At 34.0% G+C, this 26,936-nt stretch overlaps 1 protein-coding gene across 2 annotated transcripts in view; it reads right to left on the bottom strand.

Moving 5' to 3' along the window:
* The window catches only part of CDH18 (cadherin 18), a 306,595-nt gene extending 280,594 nt beyond the window's left edge, over positions 1-26,001 (bottom strand). Inside the window, exon 1 of one of the 2 annotated variants that reach the window (XM_021702504.1) lies at positions 25,516-26,001. In XM_021702504.1, coding sequence (XP_021558179.1) covers positions 25,516-25,743 — 228 coding nt within the window. In that variant the 5' untranslated portion in view covers positions 25,744-26,001. The remainder of the gene's footprint in view (positions 1-25,515) is intronic. The other variant, XM_021702503.1, reaches the window with a different exon arrangement.
* Positions 26,002-26,936: the final 935 nt, after the last annotated feature.

The raw sequence follows: 26,936 nt of genomic DNA, 5'->3' as shown, positions 1-26,936 counted from the left end.
CCAACTGAGCCACCCAGGCGCCCATATTTACTGATTATTAACCCTTTACTAACTTTAAAATAAGTAGTATAAGTGAACTATTAAACAAATTTTATGTAACTGGCTGTAATCTGTTAATGGGCATTTTAAGTCATTTTACCAATATTCTTGGTACTATATCAAGAGCAAGTACTTATTGCCCTTAAAATTCATCATCAAATCTTTCCCTTTTATTTTGGGAAAGTAGGTAGGAAGTAGTTGTAAGCTAGGCCCATCAGGGGTAAAACAGAAGTCTGTTTGACTTGGAAGAATTCCACAATAAAATCATTCAGGCTGTCTTTTATCCCATTGCATTCATCGTGGGTTTTTGTTGGTGTTTGAGGGCAATAAAATCTTTTTAAGAGAAATTTAAGTTTAGAAGGACAAGAGAACACACATAATTTGTCGGCATTGCAGCCTTAGAAAAGAGAGTGCGTAAAACAAATAAAAACCAGGGTTTTGGTACTGCATTCTTAAGAGTCAGGAGAGAGTCTGCGAGTGCGGGAGGGAAGGGTGCTTGAAAATCCAACCCCAGCTTAAATATATTCCTGAAAAATGTAGAACTCCACTGCAATACATTTTGGAGAGAACTAGAGAAACCTCTGCTCACATGCAAAACAATCACCTAAATAGGAAATAAATTTTGTATTAAAATAAACCCTATTTTAAATAAGTTCTGGGATGTTAAAAATGGAAAAGTGACTCAGGTAAAAAATATTTATCTTCTTGGAATATCATTTAAATATTTATATATAAAGCAATCAGGGCGCCTGGGTGGCTCAGATAGCTGAGCATCTGCCTTTGGCTCGGGTCATGATCCTGGGGTCCTGGGATCGAGTCCCTCATCAGGGTCCCTGCTAGGCGGGGAGCCTGCTTCTCCCTCTGCCTCTGCCTCTCTCTCTCTCTGTCTCTGACTCTCATGAATAAATAAATAAATAAAACATTTAAAGCAATCAAATATTGTCTCTCAAAATCCAAATGGAATTATCAAGATTCAACCACAACCCAATGACTCTATTTCTTCTAAAATAGTGCTATAAGTAGCATTACATCATGAAATGGGATTAATTCTAACTAGATTTAACAACACATATTAATGGCATAGACATGCATGAAATGTACTAGCAGGACCCGCCCCCCCCCCCACACACAGGATAGATGGATAAATAAGGTGTTCACCCTGGTAAATAAGGTAATTCAATGTATGAAATGTATGCTAGATTTCTAGTACAAAAAAGACAGTGCAGACTCAATTTTCCCCTATTCCTGCCTCATAAGCACAATTATAAACCCTGGAAAGGGCAAAGGGGTAATCAGCAGTGAATACTAAAAGGTGGTAAGAAGAGTGAGCCTCTCTGTAATTCTGAGACTGAAGGAACAGGACAGCAGTAGGGTGTCTTACATCTTCTAACCCCACAGAAGAATGCCACCCAGAACTGTATTTTCTGACTCATAATCCTGGTAACAGAAGGCACCTGAGGAGGCTGAGTTCTCCCCTGGATCAAACAGAATTCCCTCTGGGGGCGCCCGGGTGGCTCAGTCGTTAAGCATCTGCCTTCGGCTCAGGTCATGATCTCGGGGTCTTGGGATCGAGCCCCGCATCGGGCTCCCTGCTCGGCGGGAATCCTGCTTCTCCCTCTCCCACTCCCCCTGCTTGTGTTCCCCTCTTGCTGTGTCTCTGTCAAATAAATAAAATCTTTGAAAAACAGAATTCCCTCTGGTAATATCAGATAAGCAGATAATCTGGACAAGAGGGATTGTTGGGAGCCCCATCAAGCCATTAATGGGAGCTCTGCTTCCTCACAGAATGTAAGACTCCTCTTTTCCACTAAGAGCTACTGAGACAGGTGAGCAGCAATGCTGGAGAGACCCAACAACCTCTAGTCTAGTCCACGAAGCTTCTGCGACTTAATGGTCTTTAGATTCTCCATCCCTGTCCAAGGACACTAGGGAAGCCAGAGGTCACCAGTAGGAGCATTTCACCATATCACTACCCCACAAAGAGACACCTAGCAGAGAGGCCTAGGGAAAACTCATTTTGCCCTCATAGACAGCGCCATCTAGGATGAATGGGGATCCTGGTGACTCCACATTAACTAAGCCGAACAAAAGAATACCACAAAGGCACTGAACATTTACTACCACTTGAACCATGAGCCATAAAAGTAGGCTAAGACCTACTTGCTAAACCTAAACTGGGTGATGGCCTGATAAAACAGAACATTAAAGTAGAACTCGGAGGCTAATATAATAATAAGGAAAAAATGTCTAGAAAATAATGGAAACTAACCCACCCCACAAAGAACCGAGAAAATCAAAACTTGAATGATCAGTGACAATCAATTGATGCCAACACCAAGATGAACTGATAGTTGGAAATATCTGACAAGGATTTTAAAGTAGCTTTTATGAAAATGCTTCAGTAATAAATTAAAAATTATCTTGAAACAAGTGAAAAAGATAAGTAATCTCAGAAAAGAAGTTATTAAAAAGTAGCCAAAAGAAAATTATAGAATCAAAAAATACAATACTAGGAAAAATGCTAGATTGGCTTAATAGTAGAGTAGAGAAGACAGAGGATAGAGTCAGTTAACATGAGGGCAGAATAATAAAACCCACCCAACGTATTCTACAAAAGGAATCAGTTAAAGAAGAAGAAAAAAGCATGCTCTTATCAACTGATGCAGAAAAATATCAGGGAAGCTCCAATGTCTATTCATGATAAAAACTCTCAGCAAGTTAGAAGTAGAGAGGGATTAACTAACTTTGATGAAGACCATCAATAATAAACGTACAAGTGTCATCACACCTAATAGTGAAAAGCTGAATTCTTTTCCCTTAAGATGAGAAACATGGCAAAATGTCATCTCTCATCAGTCTTATTCTAGTACTGTAAGTCCTAGCTAGTGCTACAAGAAGGCAAACAAAGGAAATAAATATGTATACAGGTTAAAGGGCAGAGTTAAAATTCTATTTGTACAGAACATCATTATCAAGGCAGAAAACCTACAAAACATATTAAAAACTTAAAAACTCCTAGAACTAATCAGTGAGTTCAACAAGTTTGCAGGATAGAAGGTGAAAAAACACAAATCAATAGTAACAATGAACATGCAGAAACTAAAATTAAAATACAACAAACACCTTTTATAATTACCCTAAAGAAAGTCATAAACTTAAAAATGGCACAGTAATAAAACATGCACTGGATGTTTTATGCAATGAATGCTGAAAATTGCAAAATGCTGATGAAAGAATCAAAGAACAAATAAAGATATCCTGTTCATATACACTAATTGGAAGACTCAAACAGTTAAATGTCAATTCTTCTAAAACTGATCAGTTCAATGCAATGCCTATCAAAATTCTAGCAATATAGTTTATAGATATAAACAAGCTTATTCTAAAATTTCTATTGGAGGACACAGCCCTTAAGTTAGTTAAACCAAACTATAGATCAATGGAATAGAATAGATGACCCAGAAATGACCCACACAAATATGCTCAACTGACTTTGAACAAAGGTGCAAAACCAACTCAGAGGAGGAAGGATAGCCTTTTCAAGAAATTCTATACAAAATTATCTCAAATTGCACTGTAGACATAAATGTGAAACCTAAAAGTATACAACTTTGTGGGGGGAGATCTTGGTCCTAATGCTAGGAGAGGATTTCTTACACTTGGCACCAAGAGCATGATGCATAAAAGGAAAATTTAAGTATGTAGTTGGATCTTATTGAAATTAAAAAGTTTTTCTCCATAGGGCGCCTGGGTGGCTCAGTCGTTAAGCATCTGCCTTCGGCTCAGGTCATGATCCCAGGGTCCTGGGATCGAGTCCCACATCAGGCTCCCTGCTCGGCAGGAAGCCTGCTTCTCCCTCTCCCACTCCCCCTGGTTGTGTTCCTGCTCTTGCTATGTCTCTCTCTGTCAAATAAATAAATAAAATCTTTAAAAATAAATAAATAAATAAATAAAGTTTTTCTCCATAAAAACCTATGTGAAGAGAATCACAAGATAACGTAATTGCTCCCTAGAGACTGGGAGCATTTGCAAACTACATATCCAACAAATTTGTCTAGCATATATAAAGAACTCTCCAATCCTAACAGTTAAAAAAAATAGAAAATTAACAAAAGACCTAGACAACCATTTTACCAAAGACACAGATTGCAAATAAGCACATAGAAAGTTGTTAAATATCACTAGACATTAGGAAAAAGAAAATTTTAACCACAGAAGATCAGAATGGCTAAAATAAAAAAATGTTGGGGAAGATATGAAGAATTGGGTCATTTGTATATTGCTGGTGAGGATATAAAATATTACAACCATTCTAAAAAAACATTTTGGCAGTTCCTTAAGCAAATAAACATGCTACCACCATGTAACACATCAACTGCACACTCTAGAATTTATCCACAAATAATGAAAACTTATGTTCATACAAACACCTATAAATGAATGTTCATAGAGGCTTTACTGGTAAAAGCTCCAAAGTAGAATCAGTCCAGATGCCCTTCGACAAATGACTGGTGAACTGATATGTGTTATAAGCCTGTCATGGAGACTATGCTGCAATGAGAAGCAACAGACCTGCACCAATAGAGTGACTCTCCAAAGACTTACACCTAGTGAACAACAGTCAATCCCAAAAGGTTATATGTTGTATACTTCCATTTCTGTTACATTTTTGAAATGGCAAAATTGTAGAAAAGAAGAACAGACTCATATTTTTTCCCTGGGGTTAGTGATGGTAGAAGGGTGAGAGGAAGAAGATGGTGGCAGGAGGAAAATTACTGTGGTTACAAAAGGGCAACATGATGGACCCTTGCAGGTTGGGTTCATTCAGTGGGGTGAATGTGGCAGTGTGGACAGAGGGACCTACACAGGTGATAATGTTTTTATAGAACTTAAGACAAACAGATGCAAATAAATGATTATAAGAAGGTTTTGGGAAATCTGAATAAAACTGGTGGATTGCATCAGTGTCAATATTCTGATTGTGATAATACATTGTAGCTTTGCAAAATATCACCATTGGGAGGTACTGGGCAGAATTTGTATCTCTCTGTGTTATTTCTTACAAATATATGTAAAGTTATAATTATCTCAATAAAATTTTTAATTAAAAGAGTATACCTAGTTGAAAAAAGAAAAACTATGATGAATTCTCAGAACTTCAAAAAATACTCATAGCAGATAAGTATCTTTGTGTTAACTGGGACAGGGGGAGAGACATGAACAAAATGAGCCTCTATTTACTAGCATGAATAAAGTTTATTTCTGCATCATAAGTCATATCTTAAAGCAAGTTCAGAAATATCTAGAGATCATATTTGTCTCCATGTTTTTACCAGAATTGAGTATAAAATATATTAGATATTAATTTCCACTCATTCCAAAACTAATCTTAGTGTCTTTTAAAGCTATACTTTTCTTCTAATCTTTAATTACAGGTGTTGATTAAATTATATAATTTGGATGTTTAAATACAATTGCAAAGCATATACGATATGATAAAACATCTTAAGGAATTATGAAAAAACAATAGAATATGGTATAATTACATATCATATGTAAACACAACTATTTACTAATGTGAATATGTATGAAAACAACCTCATTGCTTCATTACTATGCCGGGAGATTTTTTTTTTTCCTATTGTCTAACATCTAACAAAATGGAAAACAATGAAGTCAACATGTTAGTTAAAACTGGTGATTATGCAGTTGGCTCTGATAAAAATGCTAATACCATACAGTATCATACAGTATCTTTCACATGTTTGTATAGCCCCCAAATTAAGACATGTGAAGTTTGCAAACCATCTATAATTTTCAAGAAACTTTATAACATAATTCACATTTTCCTTTATGTGAAGTTCCCTTAAGTCTTTCTGCTCAAGGTGGGAGTTTGAACACAAACTTTTTTTCTTCTCCTTGAAGGCTCATTAAACTATAAAAAATATTTAAAAGTTTTAAACACTATGCAAAGTACAGTTTCTAAGGTTTTCTCTAAACACAAAAGACATTTCTTAGGTTCTTAAGATAAATTTCAAATGAAATAATGATGACTGACATATAAGGACAAAGGAAGCTATATTCTTAAAAAAATTCTTAAAAAAGTAGGAGGACTCTGCTTTGCCTGTCTTGCATATTTCCTGAAAAGCTTAGGAGACAAAAACACCAATTAAATGGAGGGTGGGGGTGAAATGTTCTGAATCATAAAGATTAATGGAAAAATTATAGAAAAAGTACTTGATGTCTCCATGCAGAATACTCAACAGCCACTCATAAACCTCTCCCAACAGCAGTGCATATTCTTGGAAAATGTAAAGTAAACATTTTTAAGAAAAATGTAAATTGCAATGTCTTGGAGAACTAACGGGGGAAGCTAGTAATAAAAGGAGCCCAAATTCTGTCATCTCTTTTAATGCCTTCCAAAGCCAATGGTACGGTTTTCTACATCCTAATCCTAAAAAGTGGGAAATAATGGTAGCCTATCTATGGTTAACAAGGGAAGAAATAAACATACCAGTTTTTATATATGCTAAAAAGACAACCAAAGAAAAAAATGAAAAATGAATGATAAGACAATGTAGGGAGAAGGTAGAAAGAGATAAGATTAGTAAACCAGTAGATCTTCATAAAACCCAGCAGGCAATTAAAATAAACCCAGTCATGTTAAAATAAAAGAACTAAAATATTGCAGACTGGTTTTTATCTGTAAAGAATGTCTGTGAGCAGGGAATGGTAAGGAAGAGAAATATCAATTTTGTTAAAACTGCTCTTGTACTACTTGACATTTCTCCCTAGGTGCATGTACTATATCAGTAAAAATGAAAATCAACATAACAAAATAATAAAGGTGACATGAAAATATCTATGTGGAGAAAAATACTCAATCTCATTTAATCATATATTTTTCGAAGAGGAAATATAATTTCATTTAGAAGTTCTAGCATTATTCAAGACTATTTAGGAGATTGAGCACATATATACATTGCAATGATCATTTTACAGATGCCAGGTATTAAATCAAAGTAACAATTTCCAACACCATTAAAGATTCTTGTCATTTTGTTCAAGGTATCCTTGTGTATCATTAGCAAACTGAGCCTGAAAACCAGCGGTTCTGAGCGATACAAATTTAGGATCATTTTGGTAGCTTTAAAATATATTGATATCAAGTTCTATTTTTCAGACTTCCTGACTTAATCTGATGTACAGTCTAGGCTTGATGATTTTTTTAAACTGTCCACCTGATTCTTTTTTTTTTTTTTAAGATTTTATTTATTTATTTGCCAGAGAGAGACACAGCGAGAGAGGGAACACAAGCAGGGGGAGTGGGAGAGGGAGAAGCAGGCTTCCCGCGGAGCGGGGAACCCGATGCCGGGCTCCATCTCAGGTCATCATCATGACCTGAGCCGAAGGCAGACGCTTAACGACTGAGCCACCCAGGCGCCCTGTCCACCTGATTCTAATATCCAAAGTTGAAAACTACAACTATATACCTTATTACTATTTGTACCTAGTCATATACATAGATCAAAGCTTTGTTTTGAATATATAACCTAAATGTAGCATTTACTTATCTCCTTGTTATTTTCAACATTTCTTACAGACACTAAGAAGAATGCAGCTGCAAAGCATAGAATAGAAATTACTTACATGCAAATTAACAGCTCTTCAGAAAGAGTCTTTAGTTTCCCATGGCTAAATTGCACATTGACACTCCTCCCCGCAGAAACATAAATATTTACTTAATGTTGCTTGTGTAGATAATTGATACATAATTAGATATTATTTTGCTATTCTCCATCTCAATGTTTATAAAAATAGTAATAAAACTGAAAACTCCTCATGGTCAATTTAATTCAATGGAACAGTAATAACAGGGTTCAAAGAACAAGAGTAACAAGGAGAAAAGGAGGGAAAAAAACAACATAAACTCATAACATAAGTCATACATAAGAAAGGAGTGTAATTCCAAGTGAAATATATACAGGTCTCTCTTACAGCATTTCCTTTCTTCTTAGAGTCCTCTTATTTTATTTTAATTAAAGGTAGTTTATATTACCTTGAATACTATGGATGTGTTTAATACTTCCCATAATTTTGATGTAACAACACAAAGAACCCATGAATGCAAAGCAGCTAATGAACTGAACAAGCAATTACCAAGCAGACAAGATGCTCCAGAACAAGTTTATGAATCATTACTTTTAGCATGTATATAGGTATATTACACACACGCACACACACACACGTATATATAAATAAAATCCTTTTCTTCAAAAAAAAGTCAGTGGACATCATTGAAGTGAGTTGAAAAAGTAAAGATAGTGAACTCTATTCTTGAGGTTTTTTTTAATAGGATGAATCATATTTATCTTGGAGACACAATGCATAAAATAATGAAGTAAAACAAAAGTCAAATACATTAAATTTTCATATACAGTTGGGAATTATATAAAACTATATGTTGGGCAACTGTATGTTTTTTGGACCCCCTTTTTATTTTTGAAGAATTGACACCCCATTGAGACTTTTGGTAGAAGACAGAATCCTGTTTCGATTATGGAAACTGCAGGAGCCAGACTGTATCTCTTTACTTGGGGCAGCCAGACTACTGGCGCAAGTCTTAGACGGAGCTAACATATGCTCTTATCTGGAGCTTTAAAACTTCAAGTGACAAAAAGACCAAGGGGCAGATCAGATGTTATTTGTGATTGTATTATCAAGAACACAGGGACAGGGCACCTGGGTGCCTCAGTTGGTTAAGCATCTACCTTCAGCTCTGGTCATGATTCCATGGTTTTGAGATTGAGTCCTGCATCCAGCTCCCTGCTCAGCAGGGAGTCTGCTTCTCCCTCTGCCCCTCTCCCCTGCTCATGCTCCCTCTCTCTCTCTCAAACTCTTTCTCAAATAAATAAATAAAATCTTATAAAAAAAAAGAACACAGAGATAATAGCAATGCACATCTAGGTGTAGAAATATCAGTGGCAAAGTTCTGACTTAGTTGTTTCTGGGTATCAGCCTGGCTGCATTTACAACCACTAAGCTTCCCTTTGTTCCTGCTTTAATTCAACACTAACTCACTGGCCTTCCTGCCAATTCTTGTGATCTATCCAATATCCATCTGGAAAGTTACTTTTATCTTTAAATTACTCAGAGTAAGATTCTGTTGCAGTCAAGAAGGTGATTTATGAAATCATGCCTCTGAGTGCAAGCACCACCTACAACCCCATACATACAAATAAATTGAACAATAACAATGTATGCTACTTGAAACCGAGGAAAAGAAAATCAGGTTTGACCCTTCCAGTCTTCATAACTTTTTACACATTAGAGTCAGGCTATTAGATGCATTGTGTTTAATTTCATTCTCTATGCCTGTAATTTTATGTGACTTTCATAGATTCATACTTTTGTATGTATATTATTTGCATATGAGGTTAGGTTTCCTTTCTGATTAGTCTAAACCTGTACTATTCAATATAGCCAATAGCTACAAGTAGCTATTTAAATTTAAATTAATAAAATGTAAATATTTAGTCCCTTAATTGCACTAGCCACATTTTTTTAAGATTTATTTATTTGAGAGAGAGAGTGAGCACACTTGTGCACACAAGTGGGGTGTGGGAAGGGACAGAGGGAGAGGGAGAATCCTGAAGCAAACTCCCTACTGAGTGCAGAGCCCCACACTGGGCTTGATCCCAGGACCCTGAGATCATGACCTGAGCTATAATCAAGAGTCCACTGCTTAACCAACTGAGCCACCCAGGTATCCCTTCAGTTGCCACATTTAAAATGTCTGATAGCCACATATGGCTAGTGGCAACCATAATGGACAGGACAGATATAAAACATGATCAAAATTGCAGAAAGTTCTATTGGACAGCATTTGTCTGAACACATGATAATTCATCCTTTTTATTTATTTTTTTAAAAAAGATTTTATTTATTCATTTGACAGGAGAGCACAAGCAGGGGGAGCCGCAGAGGGAGAGGGAGAAGCAGGCTGGATAAGGGGCTCGATGCCAGGACCCCAGGATCATGATCTGGGCCGAAGGCTGACACTTAACCAACTGAGCCATGCAGGCGCCCCTAATTTAACCTTTTTAATGGTTAAATCAGAAATTGAGACTTAAGTTATTTGGCAGAGGTTGACTCATCAGTCCAGCACAGTGCTTGAACAACAGTCCAATAAAGCTCAAAGAAAGGATGTATATCTTTTCCATAAAATGAATTGATCTTGTTTTATATTTTTATATTTTATTTTGTTTTTGTTAACCAGTGTAGATTTTTTTCAATCAAAGGACTCTGATAGAGAAACGTGTTCCTAGAAATGGGAGGTTTTCAAAGATAGACCCCTAAAACATGGAATTGAAAAATATTTGGGCACTTAAAATCTCTATCTAGCTGCAAGCAAGGAAATCCTTTTTATAACAGAGCAAAGAAACTGAACTGTTGCCTGCAAATCTTGGGTCTTGGACTTCACATAATTTATGAGTTTGCAGCTTTAGGGAATTGGTTAGAATCCTAATCACATCATTTGTATTTCCGATTCTGCCTGTGCCTGAAGCCTGTTCTACTCTTCAGATATGCAAACTAGTAAATTATTTCCCATTGTTAAACTAGTTTCACATGGTTTCCTTCAACAACCAGCAGGAAATTACTAACCAATACAAACACTGTGTCAATCACTAAAAGCAGCGAGTTCAGGATTAGTAGCAGGCTGAGGAATATGTAAATTTTTACACGTTCTAGACAATTAATGACTAGAGGGCAACTGATAAAAGGCCTGAAAGGCAGGAATAGGTACTAGAAGTAAAGTAAGTAAATAATCCATAGGTTCAAACTAAATTATAACCTTCTTCCTATATGAATGCTCAATCCTCTTCAATACGGGTCAGCCCCCTAGACACAACTAAAACTATTAAGGAAAAAATAACCTCATAGGTTAAAAAAGTAAAAAATGCAGTTTTTTCTCAATTTAAAAAATGTTTTATGGTTATCTTTTTTTAAGATTGATTTATTTATTTTAGAGAGAATGAGAACAGGGGCAGGGGGAGAGGGAGTGACAGAATCCTCCAGCAGACTTCCCACGGAGTGTGGGGCTCAATCCCAGGACCCTGAGATCATAACCTGAGCCTGAGCCTAAATCAAGAGTCAGATGCTTAACCGACTGAGCCACCCAGGTGCCCCTATGGTTCTGTTTTTTTAAACCACTTCCTTGAGGTATAATTGACATACAAAAAGTTGTACATATTTAATGTATACAACTTGATGAGTCTGGGGATAAGTATACATCACCACAATCTATGCCATAAACATGTCACCTCAAAATGTTTCCTCCTGTCTCATTCTCTATCAATAGCGAAATATTAGTTCAAGCTCTTCCTCTTATGAGAATCTAAGTCAAGTATGCCACACTTCCTCTTGTACCACCAACCCCTGTGCTTAGCAGTTATTATACCATTAGCAATGTGATTCAATCATCTGTCCTTGAATTTGCTTCCTCTTCGTTAATGACTGGGACTGTGTATTTCATTAGTATAACCTCCACATCTAGTACAGTGTATGGCATACTGTAGTTTTTTTTTATTATTATTATGTTATGTTAATCACCATACATTACATCATTAGTTTTTGATGTAGTGTGCCATGATTCATTGTTTGCGTATAAGACCCAGCCATCAAAAGGAATGAAATCTTGCCATTTGCAATGACGTGGATGGAACTGGAGGGTGTTATGCTGAGCGAAATAAGTCAATCAGAGAAAGTCATGTATCATATGATCTCATGATATGAGGAATTCTTAATCTCAGGAAACAAACTGAGGGTTGCTGGAGTGGTGGGGGTGGGAGGGATGGGGTGGCTGGGTGATAGACATTGGGGAGGGTATGTGCTATGGCATGCTGTAGTTTTTTAAAACCATTGAACTCATGCTGAAGAAGTGAATAGAATCCCTGAAATCATTTCATTCATCTGCCTTATTAATGTGCATAATAAAACTCCATTTGAAAGTTTGTATTTACCAAGGTTAAACAATTATATAGGTAGAAAAATCAAGGCTACCTATCCAATGTGACTTCCACCACTGTTACTTATATATATGTCTCAAGACTTCTCCTGAGTCCATACGCATTATATAGTCCATGAATACATTAGCCCTTGAACCATTACTGAAATGTAAGTAAGCAAACTACACTCTATTACTATCTGTTTCTATATTAGCTCCTTTATAGAAATTAAACTACTTTTGATTTTCCTGAGCTTCTTCCCTCCAATTCAGTTGTTCATAGAGCAAAGTGATTGCCTAATAATAAATACAATGATGCCATGTAATTTTCTTCTGAAAAATCAACCATGTCTCCCTATTTCTCTAAATATGAATTATAGGCACCTGGAACTTTCTTTGAACTTCAAATCCAAAGAGTCCTTTCCATGCTAGGATCTTTACATGTGTTATTCCTTCACCATGGAATTGCCTCCATTCCCAATAGTCATGAGCATACCACCAATTTGGACTGACTAGGTCCTATTCACTTTTAGATATCAGCCTGACTGTTCTTTCCTCAGAGAGTTCTCCTGTTAATCACCAGTCTAGGTTTTACACTACATAGCAAGCACATTGTTTCCCGTAACCCTTATCATGGTTCATAATCAAATATGTATATGTGTGAATGTTGGTTTAATGTCAATGTCCTCTAATAAATCTCCTTTTTTCATAATCATATAAATAATACCTAGGAGAGTGACCAGAGCTGAGAAAGGACTCAATAAATTTTGAATGAATGAATATATCTTAAGCAGTCTTCAATTTTTATTAAACTCACCTATAATCAAGCTATAGTTAGTTCTAAATGATGCAAACCAAAGGCCATGATTATAGGTTAGGCTTTTTTTTTAATATTTTGTAATATTTTTAGCATAGAAAATGATTTCATACCATATATTGTTTAAATTTCTATGAATACAGTGACAAATCATATATAGGAAAAATAAATATCCTACAGGAAATGAGTTGATTACATTTCATTCTAATTCTTAAAATGAATGCTTGATATTTTCTTTATGACTTTTAAAAACAAAAGTAAAAGCCTGGATGCATCTGAAGACCCTGTGGCTCAACTTTCAAATTAAATACCTTTGTTATGTGAGATCCAGTGCAATGCAGTGTTCAAAATCCATTGAATAAAAAAAAATAAAATAATGAAACAGATATCCTGAGAATATCCTAATACGTATGTTGAAAATTATTCATTTCCTTAGGGAATATACATGTTGAACTAAATCAGACTTTAGTTAAGAAGTGCAATAAGGTTTTTGGAATGTATATTTCTACTCTTTGATATTTTGGAAATATTTAGATTAATCTCTACTTCTGCATGAAAATATTGAAGCATGGTAAAACTAATACTATTATTTCTTTTTTTTTAAGATTTTATTTATTCATTTGAGACACAGAGATAGAGAGAGAGAGCATGAGCAGGGGAAGAGGCAGAGGCAGAGAGAGAAGGAGGCTCCCCACTGAGCCAGGAGCCCGATGCACGCTCAATCCCAGGACCCCGGGATCATGACCCGAGCTGAAGGCAGATGCTCAACCATCTGAGCCACCCAGGCACCCCTAATACTATTATTTATATCCAGAACATATATTAAGAAGATTACCTAATCCAAATATTGTTTCTGTATAAAGAAAAACTTGAGGCAAGATATGACCAATAAAATGGCAAAGCCAAAAAAGACATGTATTGTACTATAAATGGTCAAAATGATGTATAAAAATTAAAAGTTGAAGTATTATATGAGTGAGCTAAAAACAGCGGAAGGGGGTGCCTAGGTGGCTCAGTCATTAAGCATGTGCCTTCGGTTCAGGTCATGGTCCCAGGGTCCTGGGATTGAGCCCCGGGTCGGGCTCCCTGCTCAGCAGAAGTCTGCTTCTCCCTCTCCCACTCCCCCTGCTTGTGTCCCCTCTCTCGCTGTGTCTCTGTCAAATAAATAAATAAATAAATCTTTAAAAAAATAAAAATAAAAAAAACAGTGAAAGATAATTCCCAGGAGAAAAGGAAAGGAGAGGAAACTTAGTACCGGGGAGATCATTTCCAGCTGGCAGCCAGCCTCATTCCTCTGGGGGAAATTAAACTGGATGAAAGCTTTGGGTACCAAGAATTTAGTTATTGCATCTCCTGAATATTAGAAATCGCAATTTTCAGTCTCCTCAAGGTATAGGACTCTCAGAATGAAGGTATCTGAAAAAACCAAGACTACTTAAAAACAACTACATGAAATGAAAATTAGACAATTTACCCACCAGCTTCAGAAAGTACAAGGAAGTTAATGGTCCAGTAGAAGTTCTTGATTCTAATAAGAGTTCTGCAATAAACTGAAACCAAAAGTTGTAGCCCAGATGAAAGATATGTTTTATTTTTTGTGTGTGTTTATTGGTGTTACTGTTGTTGCTATTTCCACTGAATGTATGGACAAGAAATTACAGTTAAAATTTAAAAATTAATATTCATTCAGATTTATAAAACCAACTGGTTGCCAGCAGACAAAAGATAAGTGGCTTTCCATTGATACTTCTTAAGCTATATTTTGGAGGAATCCAACCAAAATCCCTATTCCTACTTATGTATACTATTGAGGACAAATGAATGTAAAATTTTAAAAGGCATATTGGGATCAAATCTCCATGACAGACAGTGAATAAACAAAAGAATTATGCAAATTCATCAAGCACAAACATAAATTAGAAAATTTGAACAAGATTGTTAATTGGTGGTTTGCAATAACTAAAATCCTATGAGAAGAAACAGAAGTAAAAATGAAAGGACAGGTCATTATACAAAAAGGAAAAATGGAACCAAATACGATTAGAAATTTAAAAATATATTTAAATTAATCATGTGTAAGTCAAAGAACATATTAAACATTCAACTTAGAGGATTTGTATGCTAGAAATAAATTTGACAGAAATTATATCAAATAGAAATTTTAGAATGAAACAATAAATGAGGAAATCAAAAATGCAAAGAAACAACATATACTATAGTTCTATAATTAAGTATAAAAATCTCAATAATTATACAAGTACTGATTTTACACTGCTGTGGGTTGAATTACCAGCAAAATTCATATTTCAAGGTCTAATCCCCAGTACTTTTAGAGATAGGGTTTTTACAGAGCTCATTAAGTTAAAATGAGTTCATTAAGTGGACTCTAATCTGACTGATGTTCATATGAAAAGGGGAAATTTGGACACAGAGATGCATATACATGAAGAATACCATGTGAACATGAAGCCAGCTGTCTACAAGCCAAGGAGAATGGCCTTAAAAAAGTCTTCTCTCAGAAACCACAAGAGGAATCAACCCTGCCAACATCTTGATTTCAGATTTCTAGCATCTAGGATAGTGAGAAAGTAAGTTTCTGTTATAAACCACTCAGTTTAGAGTACTGTGTATTGGCAACCCTACTTACTTAATATACATACTGAAAGAAATAGAAAGCCAGATAAAGAAAAATAATCAAAGTCTAGACACATTAGTGCATCTATAGGCCACAAAGAGTGATAATCCTGAAATCAACGTAAGCAAAAGAGGAAATTAAAAATGAAATCACAACAAATTTCTCATCAAAAATAGAATTCACCATACAATATATCTTTAAGAAAACAGTAATGGAAAAACTCATCATAGAATCCCATGCACACAAAACAATGATTCAGTGTAAAAAAAAAAAAAAAAAAGCTTTTACTGCTCACATGCTAAATAGAAAATAAACAAATGATTGTATGTAAGCAATAAAAAATAGATATTGGTAAATCTGAATAAATCCAAGCAAAATCTAATGTTTAAATAATTTTAATCATGAAAAACCTAGAAAGTACTTTTTTAATGAGGAAAAAGATATTAGACAAATATAATATGAAAAATGGAAAGCAGAGTGTTTAAATATCCTAAATTATTTCTATAGTTTAGGATTATGGTAAAGGTATTAACTTTAAACTTTATAAAGTATATCAGTTAACCAAAAAAATCATAGAAGAGAGCACAGGCAGTAATTTCTCTGTAATCTGCCATAGCAACATTTTTCTTTTTCTCTTTTTTCTTTCTTTCTTTCTTTCTTTCTTTCTTTCTTTCTTTCTTTCTTTCTTTCTTTCTTCTTTCTGAGAGAGTGAGTGGGAGGTGGGGATGAGTGGGAGAGAGAGAGAGAGAGAGAATTTTAAGCAGGTTTCAGGTCCAGCACAGAACCCAATGTGGGGCTTGATCTAATGACCCTGAGATCATAACCTGAGCTGAAATCAAGAGAGAGATGCTTAACTGACTGAGCCACCCAGGCACCCTGATAGCAAAATTTTTCTAGATATGTCTTCTCAGGCAAGGGAAGTAAAAGCAAAAATAAACTATTTGGACTATATCAAAATACAAAGCTTCTGCACACCAAAGGAAACAATCAACAAAACTAAAAGGCAACCTACTGAATGGGAGAAGATATTTGTAAATGACATATCCAATAAAGGGTTGGTATCCAACATATATAAAGAACTTACACAACTCAACACCCTAAAAACAAATAATCCAATTAAAAATGGGCAGAAGACATGAACAGACATTTCTCCAAAGAAGAAAATACAGATGGCCAACAGGCACCTGAAAAGATGCTCAACATCCTCATCATCAGGGAAATGCAAATCAAAACTATAAGATATCACCTTACACCTGTCAGAGTGGCTAAAATCAAAAACACAAGAAGCAAGTGTTCCCTAAGATGTGGAGAAAAAGGAACCTCTTGTACTATTGGTGCCAATGCAAACTGGTGCAGCCACTGTGGAAAACAATATGAAGGTGCCTCAAAAGTTATAATAGAACTACCCTATGATCTGGTAATCACACTACTGAGTATTTACCCAAAGAATGCAAAAACACTATTTCAAAGGGATACATGCACCCTGATGTTTATAACAGTGTTATTTACAATAGGCACGTAAAGGAAGGAGCCCAAGTGTCCATTGACTGATGAATGAATGGATAAAGAAGTGGTATGTATCTATATCTATCTATATATCTATCTATATACATATATGTATACATACAATGGAGTATTACTCAGCCATAAAAAAGAATGAAATCTTGCCTTTTGCACAGACATGGATGAAGCTAGAGAGTATTATGCTAAGTGAAATAAATCAGTCAGAGAAAGACAAATACCATATGATTTCATTCATATGTGGAATTTAAGAAACAAAACAAAGGATTAAAGGAAAATAAAGAGAGAAAGCTAGAGACAAACCAAGAAATAGACTCTTAACTATAGAGAATAAACTGATGGTTGCTTTATTAAAAGCAACAAACACATAGAAGATAAGCAAGGAACTTTAGTAAAATAAAGGAGCTAAGAAATCACTTGCCAATTTTTTCAAGTAATAGAAAACAATGATGCTCAAAATAATTAAGTGACCTCTTCTTGGTGGAGGAGGTGGATGGTGGGTTGGGTGAAATAGGTGATAGGGATGAAAGAGTACACCTGTCATGATGGGCACTGGGTAATGTGTGGAACTGTTGAATCACTATATTATACACTTGAAACTAATATACACTCTATGTTAACTATACTGGAATTAAAATTTAAAAAATCAAGTATATGAATTAAAAAGAAATGGGACACAGTTATATTTCAGAAAGAAGTACATTGAACCCAAAATCAGATTCACATTAGAACTTCCATGGATGGTTGACCATTTTCCCTTTTGGGCCCCGTTTTCAATTAAAATGATAAAATCTGTTTATAACTGTATTGATATAAAGACTAATATAATACAGCCTAAATAATATATATTTTCATATTTTATTCTGATTTGAAAATGCATTAAAATGTTTTCTGGGCCCTTTAAGTATCATGAACCCTATTGATGATGCCATCTATAACTAATAGACAATTTAGCCCTGGCAAAATTTGTTTCTAGACATTGCCAAAGCTCTCAGGGATGAAAGTCACTTCTGGGTTAGCACCACTGATAAACACACACACACACACACACACACACACACACACAGATGGATATGTTTATATAGCAATATAAAGTTCACAATGTGAATAAATATAAATGTCATGGCCATGGCATATGTAGTATGACCTTTAAAAACTGTCAGTGTAGCATTAAGAAATGCATTAATTAACTTAAACATTTTAAGTTATATTTAAATAATAAAATATCACATATTCTCGAAAAATGTAATTAACCTTAATGAAATCTGATTTCTTTAAAAAAAGATCCTAAATCTCTACAAATTAAATGAAATATACACCAAATCAAAGTCCCCTTTTATGCATCTAATTTCTTGTAGAACTGGATCTAAATAGTTAAATTTCCACAATAAATATTTGAAAAGTTCCATTTCCATATAGAACTGTGTGTCATAATTAATTTCACACGACATCATGTCATCACATTTTCATCTATATAAAATTCAAATGTCATGTTTTGATACACGAAGTTTTCTATTTCAAGGAAGTTATGATAAAAATGTTCATAAAATTATCATTTTGACAATATTAAATGACAATTAGGACCTTTCCCCGCTGCACACTTAATTTTTAATTCAGAGCTCATAATGATATTAGAGATATCATACATTCTTTTCTTAAAAGCTTGAACCTTCCCTATCCTTTCTACATGATTTATTCTCTCTTTAACCTCAAAATCATTTATTTAATTTGAAACTACAGCACTTCATATTAAAAGAGATTTGAAGGTTCTCTTTTAAAGAAAGAAAAAAGTATAGAATAATGGCAGTAATAGTGATGATGAGAGAAGAATTTCATGCACTGTTTATTAGAAACTGATTCTCATTATAGAATCAGATACGTTACAATTCCTTCTTTGGCACTACCATAACTAATCCCGTGAAGAAGAAGAGGTCACTTACCTGTTCTGAGCACTGTTGCTTTCTATTACTTGATTGATTTAACAAGATGATTTCTTAGCTCCTTTATTTTACTAAAATTTCTTGCTTATCTTCTACATGTTAGTTGTTTTTAATAAAGCAATTTAAGAATAATTGTGTATAGTCTATACTCATATATTCAGGATAGGATGCGGATAGGGAGAGAGTGGTAGAATTTTAGTAACTAAACTCTTAATAGATGTAAGCAATAGCTTCTACAAGTTATGGTTTATATCTAGAAAAATTCTAATAGTTATAAACAGAGCAGATACACCATAAATGTAAGAAAGTGAAGATGGAAAATATAATTCATTTGCTTATTCTGAAAAATTTTATGTTTTTATTATCAAATATATCTTTAATGTCAATAGAGCCCTACACCTAAACATAAAGTTGTGAATAGACTAAATATCTTAGCCTAAAATGCACTGCTAAGTAGAAACACACCTTTTAGTCTCTGACCTCTTATCTATGATTTTTATTCCATTCTCCTTAATTATCAAATAATGCAATGTAAAAAATAGCCACTTACAGATACCCTAGAAAAACAGAGTTTTCTTTACTTTTTATATAAGAATGCCTGGCTGGTTAAAGAAGTAATCTTCTATTATATTATTCAAATGAAAATAATACATACTTACGGAGCAAAGCATATAGCTAATCACAAGGAGTTACCACTGGAAATATATGAAGCCTATTGCCAGCAGACATTATTTGCAATGTATATTTTTAGGTAAATTCTACCAATTACATATGTTTAAATATTTCTAACATAAACTAGTTGGAGTCAATACACTTTGCAATTACAACCTGCACCTCTAGGGTACAATCTATCAGGAAACATGAGACACAGACATAAAACAGCCAATAGCAAGTGGCTAAAAAACAGAAATTCAACTGTATTCTAAGTTATAATTTCTGGTCTCTAACATAAACATTTCCACTTTCACACCATAAGCTATGTATGTTAAGGCCTGAAGAATGTATTTTTATCTACTGTCACTAATTCTGAACACCAATAACCTCAAATATCAGAAGGCTCCAAGTCAAATACAATATGGTTTAGTCAAGGGGTGCGTCTGCCTTTATCTCAGATCATGATCCAGGGATTCTGGGATGGAGCCCCATGTCGGGTTCCTTGCTCATTGGGGAGTTAGCTTCTCCCTCTCCCTCTGCCCCTATCCCCCGCTCATGCTCTCTCTCTCACTCTCTCTCTCAAATAAATAAATAAAATCTTTTTAAAAAAACATGGTTTAGTCAAAGAATGCTATGACTTTGTCTTTCTTATTCTAGCCATTCTGACAGATGAAATGAAATATTGCCTTACCTCTGTCAGAGTGGCTGGAATCAAAAAGAAAAGTAATAGCAAGTGTTGGCAAGGATTTGGAGAAAAAGGAACCCTCCTGCACTGTTGGTGGGGATGTAAACTAGTGCAGTCACTGTGGGAAAGAGTATGGAGTTTCCTAAAAATTTAAAAATAGAATTACCAAAAAAACAAAAAAAATAGAATTACCATATGATCCAGTCATTACACTAGTGTGTATTCACCCAAAGAAAACAAAAACACTAATTCAAAGAGATACATGCACCCCTATGTTTATTCAGCATTATTTACAATAGCAAGGATAGGAAAGAAATTCAAATGGTTGATGGTTAAATGGGTAAGGAAGATGTGGTGTGGGTATATGAAGGAATATTACTCAGTCATAAAAAAGAATGAGATCTTGCCATGTGCAACAACAGGGGTGGACCTAGACAGTATAATGTAAGTGAAATAAGTAAAACAGAGAAAGACAAATACCATATGATTTCACTCATATATGAAATTTAAAAAACAACACAAACAAAGAAAAAAGAGATCAATGAACAAATGAAGAAGTGACTCTTAAATACAGAGAACAAACTGGTAGTTGCCAGAGAGGTGGGTGACAGGATGTGTAAAATAAAGAGTATTAAGAGTACTCTTGTCATGATGAGCACTGAGTAATGCATAGAACCACTGAATCATTACACTCTATAACTGAAACTAATATAACTCTATATTGTAATTATACGTCAACAAAGAAAATATTGGGAAAAAATAAAGAACAAAAAAAAATGTCAGGAATTACTATGTTAAAATAATAAATTTTTATAAATCAGAAATTATAAACAAAGTCCAAAGACAAATGGCAACTGTGAAAAAAACTATTGATAACTTATGTCATTGGCAAGAAATTATTGTACCTATTACATAAAGAACTATTAGTATTGATAAGTTAAAGAGTCTAACAAACGAATATAATATCAAGGGACATGAACAGTTAGTAAAAAAAACTTGTATCCCTCAAATATGAAATGATGGTCAATTTCACTCCTAATAAGAGAAACATACATTAAAAGTACACAAAGATGCTATTTTTCACCTATTATATTTGCAAAATTCCAAGTTTTACAATCCCATTATTGGCACTGCTGTAGAGAAATAGTCACTTTTCTACATCAGGGAGTGAAGTGCAAAATACTGCAGTACCTACGGAAGGGGATCTAGTAGTATCTACCAAAATTAAAGATTTATTTATCTGAATCAGAATCTCACCTTTGGAAATTTCTCCCACAGACATACCTATATGTATGTTAAATGTGTGTAGAACACTCATTATATAATCGCATGAAATAGCAACAAAACAACAACAATAAAAATTAAAACATGAGAGTTAATAAACATTCATTAAAATCTCTATGGGTGAATGGTACTCCAGTGAAAATGCTGAAGTCAAAAATTTTACCATTTGAAAATTTCAAAATTTTCAAAAATTCTATCCATCATAAAGGCGATTATTGGTGAGATTTTGTTTCAATAATTTCAAATAATTATCACAACCGTTAACATGGCTACAAAAGTTTATACTCAGGGAGCACTTTCCGTGAATTACCATTTGATCATTACAACAGGCACTGAAATAGATACTGTATGTGTTAAGATGAAGCAGTCCTAGAACTTGCTTCTAAAGTATTCACAATATACTAAGTGAGGTAGACATCTTAACTAGAAGCTCACAAACATTTCCTGCAAATTCCATTAGTAAATATTTTAGACTTTGGGTACCTTACTTTCTTTGTCCACCTCTTCATTCTACCATTGTAGCTTGAAAATAGCCATATACAATACATATATGCAGTGTGGCTATATTTAAAAAAACACATTAGTCGTGGAAACTGATATTTGAATATCACATAATTCCCATATGTCACAAAACTTTTTAAAAAAATTCAAGAATTTAAAAATGAAAACAAACAACCCAAAACTTGTTTAGTATGTTGACAATATCAAAATGTGCACAGGCTGAATTTGGCACACAGACTATAGTTTAACTGACCCATGATCTAAACCATAAACTAAACTTTATAGTTGAATTAGTATCAGAAATACCAAACAGTATTTCCCAGTTTTACCTTTAAGGAAACAGAAATACAGGGAATGAAAGAGACTTGCCAGCCATAAGACAGATAATAAGCAGAGAAGCTATAACTCAAACCTAGCTCTTTGCTTAGTAATCATTGGTATCTCATGAAGACAATGAGTCTATTCCAATGTTAGGTGTTTATGGATGGCATAAATTTTAGAAATTGTGTGATAACTTATATAAAATTATATCCTCAGTTATAATGGGATTCATTCAGCACTGTTCATGTAAAAATCAAGTTTTTTTTACATGATTTTTAGAAAAGAAAAAACACTTTTGTTTTAAAATTATAATGCCATTACTATATAATTTGTTCTAGGAGGAAAGGAATTACTTTCTAACCAGTGTGCTATTATATTTCCCCTACCCTAACCCTTCGATTTTTTAAAAAACTTCTTTAAGTCCGTAAGATACATAAAAAGATTTTTAATAATTCCATGAGATCAAATTCATGATATATATCCATGCTAGTTTTGGTATTTGATCTTTCATGGTCAATGCCATCAGGAAACATATGGATTATACATTATACATACATATATATATGTATAATTATAGGCATGTATAATGGTGTATATATATTATGCATGAATATGTATAATTCTACTATTTACCATTAGAAATAGCTCTATGATCATGGTCTTAGCCACATACAAAAGTCTTAGTGGTGAGCAATATATATTGACTACTGTCAACAAAATAAATGCCTTCATAATAATCCAATCATTGACTAGAAAACACTAAAAAACTTATAAGAAATATATGAGAAGTTGGTATGTATCAAAACACTTAGGAGTTTGAGCCCTAATCAAAAGCCCAATTAAAGTTGTTTTATAATGTGAAATATAACTGCAGATATACAAAATTATAATCAAGAGCTCAAGGATAATTTAAAATATGTTTACATAATACATCTATAAAAATACTATTTTAATACAAAAACTGCATTTCATGACTACTAATTATTTCTACTGACACAACTGCTATCATTTCTGTGGCAGAAAAGGTCCAAGTTGATAATTTTCAGTTCTTTTTCATGCTCAGAGTAATTGTAATGATTCTATTTTTTATTTATAAGTGCTATGAAAATACATAGCTGGCTCCTTATGAATGTATTTGTGTGAAATATAAATTTACATCTTGAACCAATTAAAATAATAGGGCAAAGAGCATTATTTTAATCACTATGGATTGAGCTTTGTAGTCTTTAAAAATCAGTTATGTTTTTATGTATGTATGTAGTAATAGATAAGTGGAAAGAATCTATACAATCAAGATAGAATTTCTCATAAAGGAAGATTAGAATAGAGTAGAAAGACTAAGTGAGTGGATCAGGTCAGATAGTGAAGAAGAGAACCACATCCTTGGGTATGACCCTTTATATTTGTCTACTGATTCTGTAAACAATAGAACAGATACCAATTTCTAAAGAACCTCCACAAATATGAACAGCTTCACAGACCTCCACCCCCTCCTGGTTGGTAACAAGCTCTCAACCATATGTTCATTGGCACTCAAGCCCAGAAAGAATGTTTGAAATTGATCTACCTATTATGGCTACATCGTTTACCAAATGAGATGATGCAAGAGGAAATGAAATTTGTCTAATATGTCCCTTTCCAGCAAATTTTTTTTTCAGTTAGATTGAAATGACAAGAAATATACATAACAGAATATTTATGATAATAAAATATGTTTTCCTTTTGGTATGCACCTAAAGGGGGAAATTTTTTTGTTTCTTATTTTTCTCCTTTTCAAGGATAATAAATTATTATAGAAAAGCATTTTGAAGTTCATAACCAAATTAACTTTCAAGTAATTTAGTATATTATGTTTTTATTTCAGCACATCTTTTTCCATTTACTTTATTGAATACTTTGTAGAAAAAAAAAAAGGAAATGATGAAGATGAGTTGTTTCATCTCATTTTAATGTGCATATAAGAAAATTATAGAATTGTTTCAGATCTTTTTTTATGTACCACATTCTGACTCTGCAGCTCCTGCTGGCTATGGAAAATACAGCTGCAACCCAGTGCATCCCTGTTGGATGAGGGGTAAAGCAGATGGCTTGTGATCCTACACTGCCTACATATGAGGGAAGTACCATGGCTTGGATGCAGTACTATTTTTTTCTTCTTTTCTTTTCTTTCTTTTTTTTTTTAGTACTAACAGTGCTAAAGTGAAAATAAATAGTCAAGCAGGGAGATGGAATTCACTGAGCCTGCAGTCATGGAGATTCTACTGCTGTGCTTACTGTTTCTCCCAGAGGTACTGAACAAACCTAAGTGGCTGCTTCCAATGATCCGTAATTCATCAGAAGGTCTCTCCATCTCCCACTCTATTCTCTACCCTGGAGCCTACATGACACATGGTTAAGCTGTCCCCTATTACTGAGCACACAATTTCCTAACGGTTTGATAAGCCATTAAATTGTCTTGTATTTTCCAGAGAAAGGGAAGTTCGTCTGAAGTTACTGATTATTTTATCAACCTCATTCTTTTGGAATGTTAATAAAATCTGTACATCCTGTGTATACCGAATGTATATTTAAAATATATATCAGCATTTATATGGAAATTAATTTGGGGAATTGAAAAAAATATCCATGTGCTTTTAAAAAATGACTTAAATTCAAATACAATTCCTGTAACAATTAATAAAAATAAATCAGGTGTCTTGAAAAAGTGTGCTCTTTTTGCTTCATGTGCATTAGCAATAGATTAAAAAATATAAATATCAATGCACCAATAAATGACTTTGTGAATTTCAGTATACCTTCATGGTAATAAAGACAAAATTATTCAGTTGTGTGTTCAATTAAATATTTCCATTTTATACAAAATAATGTAAAGAGTAATATACTGGTGAAGAACATTCAGTCCAGCATGTATGGACTAATGTTTAGGGAGAGGTGACATGGCTGGTAAAGCTCATTTTTTTACAGTCAGTATTTTAAACCCTTTAGTAGAAGTAATAGTATTCTATAGCATATTTCATTCTACTTTCCATGTCTTTTCCAAACCAACCCAACCCCACTCTCATCTTATCCCATAATTTCTTAGAATAAGAAAAAAAAATAACAAAAACTTACTTTTCCAACATACTGAGGATCTGGTCCCATATGTTCTTCTAAAACAAAGAACTGATTCCAAACCCATCCCCTTTTGGGACGATGGTGCACTTCGGTTTCACCTTCAATATGTTTGGTCTGGTTTCTGGTCACCTTGATGGAGCTGTGGTGAGCAGTTCCATAACACCTCTGCACAAAACAGAGACACACTAGGACTGGACAGATGCAAGATGTGCTCGTAATTTTCATTGTAAGATAGCTTTCCAGTTCACAGTCTCCTTTCTTTTCCTTGTCAGTTATAAATGCTTAGTGCGCATTCAAGAGAGAAGCCAGAGCATCTTTTGAAAGGACAGTCCAAAGTAAATTGTTTAGCGTGTCCATGATTTAACTGCCCATTAGGGAAAGGTCAGACTACATTTACATCCTGAAACACTTGGAGAATCAAAGCTGTAGTTGTCTGATTCCAAATCTTCACAGTAAGTGAACATGGACAACCATTTTCTACCTAATGGAAAGAGAGAAATGATATATATTACAAAACATGGTAGCTTTAAGTATTTTCTCTGAATGCAAATTATACTATTTTGTAGTGTGATGCTGATAAGTAAAGAATATATACAAATTCTTTTGGAAATACATGCAAACATGCATACACATAGTCATGCATAAGCCTGCATACTGCATACATTTTTATAAGGACCTCCCTATCTGTACTGTTCTCAATATTTAAAAACAAATGTACATAATATATATATTAGTATTTATATACATATATTTATTTGTATATATTTTTATTTTAAAATAATTTATGTATTTGAATATTTGTGCATATATACATATATATGCATATTTGTATATTTATATATGTATGTATGTATAAAATCCTTTGAAACAACAGAAATGCAGCCCTTGGGAGTGCAGAAATGCTCAGAAACTGACCATGAGTATCTGCACAGGTATAATATGATCTCTTAGAACATGGGATCTATTAGGCACTCCACAGTAAATGTAAATTTTGTTTGCTTTTGTGTTTATTTTGTTTTTTTGTTAAATGTGATACAAATTCACAACACATACTATACTTGGATTACATGCTACATGTGACTCACTGTACTTCAACAAAATACTCAAAATACTTTACAGTTGAAAACTGTCATAGATCAATCAAGTAGGTACTTGAATTGCTTAATAAGTACAATAGAAAAAAATAAAACACAGCAGAAAGGAACATGGCTGAAAAAAAAAAAAATGTATGCGATTTAAAATAACTCCATACATGGATATCAGATTGGCACAGCTGAATATAAGCGAGAGCGCATCATTTGGCTGAATTATAGCTTGACTGAATTTTGAGAGGTCTGCAGATAATACTCCAGGGTGTGGTCTTCATATATAGGCAAAACAGATTTCAAGCTTGGGGATGACATTACACATAATTCTAG

Source organism: Neomonachus schauinslandi, chromosome 7, assembly GCF_002201575.2.
Source record: "Neomonachus schauinslandi chromosome 7, ASM220157v2, whole genome shotgun sequence".
NCBI classification, from domain to species: Eukaryota; Metazoa; Chordata; class Mammalia; order Carnivora; family Phocidae; genus Neomonachus; species Neomonachus schauinslandi.
Note: the sequence above shows the minus strand (reverse complement) of the source record. Positions and strands in the feature narration are given on the sequence as shown.